The sequence below is a fragment of the Micropterus dolomieu genome, linkage group LG17 (assembly GCF_021292245.1).
Source record: "Micropterus dolomieu isolate WLL.071019.BEF.003 ecotype Adirondacks linkage group LG17, ASM2129224v1, whole genome shotgun sequence".
Taxonomy (NCBI): Eukaryota; Metazoa; Chordata; class Actinopteri; order Centrarchiformes; family Centrarchidae; genus Micropterus; species Micropterus dolomieu.
Genome location: NC_060166.1, coordinates 36,980,887 through 36,988,648, shown reverse-complemented (window position 1 = coordinate 36,988,648; position 7,762 = coordinate 36,980,887). Strand labels below are relative to the sequence as shown.

General features: G+C 43.6%; 1 protein-coding gene across 4 annotated transcripts in view; it reads left to right on the top strand.

Annotated features, from left to right (window-relative positions):
• The window catches only part of LOC123985518 (diacylglycerol kinase delta-like), a 40,101-nt gene that overhangs the window by 762 nt on the left and 31,577 nt on the right, over window positions 1–7,762 (top strand). For 3 of the 4 annotated variants that reach the window (XM_046073086.1, XM_046073087.1, XM_046073083.1), the window contains exons 1-3: window positions 872–1,030; window positions 6,618–6,728; window positions 6,855–6,935. In XM_046073086.1, the coding sequence (XP_045929042.1) occupies window positions 893–1,030; window positions 6,618–6,728; window positions 6,855–6,935 (330 nt within the window). In that variant the 5' untranslated portion in view covers window positions 872–892. Of the gene's footprint in view, window positions 1–871; window positions 1,031–6,617; window positions 6,729–6,854; window positions 6,936–7,762 lie in introns of those variants that run through there. The other variant, XM_046073085.1, reaches the window with a different exon arrangement.

Sequence of the window (7,762 nt, the reverse complement as noted above, 5' to 3'; positions counted from 1 at the left end):
CGAGGCTTTATATAGGTTTAAGGTTTTGTATGATAGTTTGACTTTTTTGGCCTCAATAGCAAGTAGAAGTAGAAAAATCATACTGAGGGCCATTTTCAACATTTCTGCAAGATGCTTTGCACAAAAAAGTGATTAAAATCCTTTAGAAACAAAAGAGACAGACGTTAATTTCTTATTATATGATGATACATATTATGGAAACTAAATTATAAAATATTTTAATTGTTTTATGATTTATTAAGATTTATAGAGATTTTTTTTTCCAGAGGGACACAAAATGGCATGTTTTCGTATAATGACCCTCAAACGTTTGAACTTAGATAAAGAGACATTGAGGGGCGCTATCTGCAATGGAAAACGGAGCACGGCCAGACCGAGTGGAGGCGAGTTGCGCTGGTACTGGTATTGGAAAAACGGCAAAAGCGGTCAACCAGGCCTTCAGGACTCTGGGGCTGATACCATCATGTTTTATCAGAACAAATCATTTCCATCATCACAGCTCCTGTTTTGCGCCATTCCCCGTGTCAATTCTCACGTGTATTTATTGAAAAACGTAGTAGAGTGGTTGGGTTGTCAGCTCGTGTAGCGTGTGACCCCCCCCCCCCCGTCACCGATCAGTCACTTCAAGACTCTCGTTACAAGACAGCGAGTCATTATCATCCTCTTAATGATTTCCTGCAGGTGAAGTTCCTCCAGGTGGCGCAGTTGAGTGTGGTGAGGCCTCCAAACTGCTCCTCCATGTAGTGGTGGAAATATATAATGAGTTATTGTAGTATCAGCTTTTGGCCACCAGAGGTCAGTAAGCGCCCATATGTCACCTCTGTGTGTGTCCTGGTCTCCGCCGCTGGGGGGCGCTCCCTCCCCTGGTCCTCAACGGGGGTCTGATGGCAGGATGGCGGAGGTAGGGGGACCGGAGTCTGCCGCGGCCCGGTGCCCGGACGAGTCGTCGGACAGCGAGCCGGAGCAGGAGCCCGGAACCCCGCAGAAACTCATCCGAAAAGTGTCCACATCCGGCCAGATCCGCAGCAAGGTAAAGAGGGTTCGAAGCCCCGGCGGATCTCAGCGCACATTCTCTCTGCTCGGTGTCTGTTTTCATTCAGCGGGGTTGGGCCACACAGCCCCGAGATGCACCGGTGTCCTCCAGTGATAGAACGGCTCGCAGAACTCCATACTAAAATCTATCAGTTTAACATTTCCTCCGCTAGGAGACAAATTATATACAATGTCCACTGTCAGTTAAGATCTTTTCCGACCACACAGGGGCTGCTGTATAATACGGCATAAATCAGACACACTAAACTTCTCATGTGTTTATAATATGTCATGTTTTGTAACCGGTTTGACACCTTTGGCCCCCCTCACATCCTCTTCCTACACTAACGGGAAAGTTACTCAGTGGTAGGCGGCAGCGAGCGGCTGAGGCGTTATTTAAATAAAATCGCTGCTGCTTGGTGGTTTTGGATTATGCCGAAAAGAAGAGTGGGTGTATTTGAACCTTGAACGACTTTAATTGTTGTTTTTGATTTTGCAATTTTTTCTTAATGAGCGATGTCACTTGAAATCTGACGGATTTTATATGGAGTTTGGATCCAGTCTTCTGTCTCCGTGAGGAAACGGTATATTTTGGGCTAAGGGCCACAGCTGCTGCGCTTCACACACTGCGTGAAATAAGTTGTAGTTACCAAACTCTTGATTTTAGTCGATACCCGGGTTAAAACATAAAGTAGGGACATAACTAAACGCTGGAAGCTCCGGTTTTTTAAAATGTGAATGTCTTTAACCGGAAATGTAACGTTAGCTCTTTGCTAACTTAATAAAACCAGAACCAAAACTGGGTCTAAACTTTACTCAGACCTTTGTTCTGGGAGAAAGTGTATCCAGGACGCAGCTACAGCATGTAAATACAGCCCAGTGTTGTGGGGGGTGTTATTTGCACCGTTAAACGATAAGAAACCGGTAATGAAGCCGAAGCTGAACCGGCTAATTCCTGCTAGCTGAAGGGTCTCGGGCCAAAAAAGCCCCGCTGTTTCCCACCGCCGCCCACCCGGGATGGGGGCTGCACTCTGGGGTGACAGTTGGGGGGATGCTCGGTCGGAAAATCCGCTTTATTAGACATAACGGTCCTCAGTTAATTTACAAGTTTATGATGTGGGGTTACAACAATCATTTATAACGTTTATATCAGCAGACATGTCGGTAATTAACGAGCAGATTGCTCAACTCAACAACGTCATTTAATTTATACAAGCGGGTCTTTATTTAGCTTCACTACCAGCGATGTGCTGCCTTCACGTGCGCCTCAGAAGCGCGGAAATACCTGCACTGAACCAGAAACAGAATCACCTTTAGTCGCCAGGTATGTGTGCACACAAAACACACAAAACAGACACAAGAAGAACAGTAAACAAAAACAGTGGGAAGAAATAGTGCGACATAGGGCTGGACAATAAAACAGGAACAATAATTTTAGCATTAAAAATTTTACAAATGTTAAATAAATATTTTATTTCATTCACTTGAATCACACACAAATTAGGACTTAATTTTATTTTATCAAGATGTTTATTTTGTTGAGGGAAAAGGATTTAAAGAAAGCTTTTGCACATCTGTTGACAAAGACTTGACATGATTGTTTTCAATGTTCTGCCTCAGATTTGTGAAGTGATCCACTGTTTGGCTTCAAGTGTTCTGACCATAAAGACAAGTTCAAACCACAATTAACCATCAGGTGACTTCAACTTTCACTCAGGAGTGAAAATCAGCCTTTAATTATATGATTAATCATCGATATCGAAAGATGTGAAACTTTTTACCTTGATAACATTTTTGGCCTTACTGTCCAGCCCTAGTGCTAAGGATGCTGGTATAAATAAAAAAGAAATTGCAGTAATTATGCAACATTATCTGTACACGAGGTTGGTGGATGTGATACATTCAGGATGTACAAGGTTGTTAATTTGTCATTATATAACGAAACCAAAGTTTGGAGTCCCTTAGGCTATAAACTGAGGACATGACAGTAAGGTCTCCAGCTGAAACATATACGTATATTTTAGGATGTGGTGCATCCCTGGGAATTTAGATCTAAAATAGACTTTTTAAAATATGGCTTTCCAAAAAAAAAGTGGTCTCTTGGGGGTCGGTGACATCAGTGGCATTTTATCATGCAAACTCAAACGGCAGGTCCCAACATTTAATTGCATTTAGTAGCGAAACATCGCAGCTGTGTCTCCTGGTTGTTTCTTATAAATGTATCGCTTTAAAGTCATCCTGTTGATCTTCACGTCCCGTGCGTCCTGATTGTACCTCTCCCCACGAGAGGAGTCGAAGCCTGACGTGATGGCTTCTGGTCTGAAATACATAATGTCACATGTCACACGATGGCAGGGAGTTTTATGGGAGCCTAAAGTGGGAGGAGGGCCTCCCCTGGGGGGTCCAGGCTGCTTCAGGGGAGGCTCAGTGGAAAAATATTACATTAGTTATGAAAAGGAGGTCACACAGAATATCCTAAAGCGTGCGATCTGGATACAGAGAGAGTCGGAGAGACAGTAGTTTGGGAGAAAGTGTATGGGAGAAAGTGTATCCAGATCGGTGTTGAACAGCAGTTTCTGTTAGTGAAATTATTAAAACGTAGAAACGAGAGAAGGCGTCGGAGGAGAAGAGAAGAAGAACAAGGACGAGACGGAAACGCGTGAGAGGAAAAGCCGACCAATCGCAGTTGTTACGGTCTGCGTCGCCGCGACTGTCGTTACATTTTGATGGAGTTGTGTAGATTCAACCCAGAAGTATTAATTGGCCTTAACAAGGTGAAGGGCGCCTTTTTCCAAGCTTTGTCTGAGGCGACAGTCCCAGGCTTTATTCAAATGAAAATGAAATCCGTCGCTCCTCATTAAGGCAAAGTCAGCGTTGACTTTTTATTTTAACGCACACCACGAACTTTTCTAAACCGAATCGAACCACACCGGAGCTGCTTCGCTTATTGAATTTGAGTATTATCTCCGTACAGTGGCAGAACAAAGTTAATTTCTTTCTGAAGTTACCGCTATCTAGAGATGCACCGAATGTTCGGCCACCGAAATTAATCGGCCGAAAATAGCAACAATAGCACTTTTGGTGTTAATCAGTCAAAACACCGAGTAAATTTTACCAAACTACTGCGTTGACATGTCGGCAGTGTGGAAGCATTTTAAAGTGTCCGAGCCGTTTGCACATAAACTGAAATAATGTGAATGTTTGGTATTCTGCAATTTTTTCCGTTATTTTCAGTTTGGTGCACCGCTGCCGTTATCGTTTTAATTTAGTCCCCTATAGGCTTCCATAGAGTTTTAATCACACTGAAGACCATTTAAAGCCTTGGAGTAGAGCTTTTTTATTAGAGACTTTTGCTGCTCTGACATGAGAGACGTTCGTCGTGTCGTTAACACCTGAGCATTTACACCTTCAGCCCTTCACAGAGAGGTTCATTCGTTCACTCAGCAGTGTTTCTGATGCTGCAGTCTGCTGCGACGTTGCTTTACGTAATACCTCCTCTTTGTCTGAAGAACCTCCATTCTCAGTTTTAAACATTTATTTAATCTTTATGTCGATGCGCCATATTAACTACAGGCCCGACCTTGTCCCACGGATGTCAGGATGCGTGCTGACCCCGAGGCCCGTCAGGTCCGACGGCCCTTGAAGGCAGCTCAGCTCAGACTGACGTGGATGTTTGTGTCACAGGAAGCGAGTTTGGCTGGAGGCCGCCGAGTTTCTATTTAAAGCCGATGTTTTGGGAGATTTCACAGTCTGAGACAAAAACATGAAAAATGAGTCATGTGGGAAATAACGAGATGTTTGTGTTCAGGAGGAGGAAACTCGTTTAAAGGCCGACCGCTGCGTCAGAGTCTCAGGAACCCATCAAGTCCTTTTACAGACGTCCAGATGTTTCCGTCACATTTAAAACCAGCTCTGTGGATCTGTAAATGGGGAAACATTAAAATACATTTAAAGATAAATACGTACACCTTAAATCGACCTGCAACTGAACTTTGGTATTAATTCAGTCATATTTTAATTGAATGGTGCTTAATTAAATTCAGTTCAGCTTTATTGGCATGAATGTAAAACAACAATATTGCCAAAGCTACAAATAAATGACAAAAGAACAATTCATTTCATACATTTCATTAGATAAGTAAATAAAAAGCATGTGTTTAAAAAAGAATATAAATAATATATATATATATATAAATGAAAAATAAATATTACAATTTTATTAATAATAATATAATATATAAAATAAAGTTATAATAAATAATTAATTAAACAGTAAATGTGTGTGTGTGTATATTAATAGACAAAAAATAAAAAATCAGTATCAAATGTGAGATTTAAAAAAAATAAATAAAGGAACAGTTACTAAAATAACAAACAATGAAAATAATAATAATTTGAAATTTTATAGAACAAATGCACATAAGATAAGATATATACTGTTATTAATCCCCCGGAGGGGAAAGTCAGGGAGTGGCGATGACGTTTCATTTGTGTATCTGTGTCTCTTTGTTTTATGTTTGAAGCTGCTGTTGTGCTTCATTAAGGTGTTTAAACTGTGCAAACCTGTCTAGTGCAGCAGAGACAGCTCATGGTGTTGGTGCATCATGGGTAATGTAGGCGGTAGACTTTGTTACTGTCTGTGCCGCAGACAGGGATAAGAATGTTTAAAGAATTGATTATCAATACTTGTTTTATGTTGATTGTCTAATCAGGTGTCCGCTCTAATGAACATTAAACTGATTCTACTATAAAATATAGTAAAAACAAGTTTGTGTAAAAATAACAAAAGAGTCAAAATCAACTCCTCCAGCGAGGAAACTATCATCATGTTGTTTTTATTAAATGTTAGATAACTGCAGTCAGTCGGAGCCAGCGGCTGTTTGACCTGCAGCCTTTAAATAACCATGAAGGGAACTCGGGACCTGAGCGGCTGCTGTTGTCGACTCAGTCACAAGACGAGTACAGTCGAGCGTTTGTCCCCCTGACGCCGGTGAGGCACGAGCTGTGTGATCCGTAAGGCTGAGATGATTTGTGAGCTCAGTTCGTCACGTTGAAAATCATCTGTCCTAATTCATCTTGTTGTAAAATGTAAAAACTCACACGGTCAGCTGAACGTCCAGCTGTTTAAAATGAAGTATTCAGTCGTGTTTTTAGGTACTGTAATATTATTATTGAAATATTTCAATATGTATTCAAATATTCAATATTAAAATATGTCAGCTGTGAAAACATCCCATAATTATGTTTTTTCAGTGTGTTGATGAAAAGTGTTCCAAATTAATTTCATAAAGCAACAAAACTAAAATCCATCCAATCCATACATCCAACACGAGACAGCTACTAACCTAAAATAAACACTTTCAGCCGACCACACTAAATGCTCAGAATATTCAGTCTCACATAAGAAGAATTAAACCCATTTATTCTACCGGCTGTGTGGAAAAATAACCAATATAAAACTCAGTGAGAAGACTTCCTGTCACCTACCAGGCTTTATCAGTCTCTGTAGGATGATGTCGCTCTACAGAAGTTTCTCTGCAGCGAACATAAAACAGCCTGTGCTGATGAACTCCGCTGTGTTGCAGACGGTGCTGAAGGAGGGCAACCTGCTGAAACAAACCAACTCGTTCCAGCGCTGGAAGAGACGATACTTCAAGCTGAGAGGGAGGACTCTGTACTACGCTCAGACTGCCAAGGTGAGCCAGGCTGCAGGACAGGGTCACAAGGTCACCTGCCTGCCTGTTGTCCATGCCTCCCCCTCCTGAAGGTGAGGTGCTGATGTCGGTTCAGGTTTGATCTGTGGTGTTTTTCTGTGTCTGTAGTCGATAATCTTCGATGAGGTGGACCTGACTGACGCCAGCGTGGCCGAGTCCAGCACCAAGAACGTCAACAACAGCTTCACGGTGAGTAGAGCTGGAGAGTGATGTGGACCGTGAGCTGGTGAAGCCATGTGGAAAAGAACAGACCTGTGGTATTTTGCATCAGATAACATTAGCAACTGGTCAGCGTTGGTTTTTATCCGTATGTGGAGTCAGCGTCGGGGAGTCGGCGTCGGTGTCGGGAGTCGGCGTCGTGCTCGATCCAGTAGTTTTGTGGTCTTTGTGGTCGGTGTCGGGAGTCAGTGTCGGTGGTCAGTGTAGGGGAGGCGCCGTCGGGAGTCAGTGTCAGAAGTCAGTATCAGGAGTCGGCGTTGTGCTGGGTCCAGTAGTTTTGTGGTCGGTGTCGGGATTCAGTGTCGGGAGGCGCCGTCGGGAGTCAGTGTCGGGGAGGCGTTGTGCTGGGTCCAGTAGTTTTGTGGTCGGTGTCGGGATTCAGTGTCGGGAGGCGCCGTCGGGAGTCAGTGTCGGGGAGGCGTTGTACTGGGTCCAGTAGTTTTGTGGTCAGTGTCGGGAGTCAGTGTCAGGGAGGCGTTGTGCTGGGTCCAGTAGTTTTGTGGTCTGTGTGGTCGGTGTCGGGGGTCGGTGTCGGGGAGGCGTTGTGCTGGGTCCAGTAGTTTGGAGGTTTATGTGGTCGGTGTCAGGAGTCAGTGTCGGGGAGGCGTTGTGCTGGGTCCAGTAGTTTGGAGGTCTGTGTGGTCGGTGTCAGGAGTCAGTGTCGGGGAGGCGTTGTGCTGGGTCCAGTAGTTTTGTGGTCTTTGTGGTCGGTGTCGGGAGTCAGTTTCGGGGGTCGGTGTCGGGGAGGCGTTGTGCTGGGTCCAGTAGTTTTGTGGTCTTTGTGGTCGGTGTCGGGA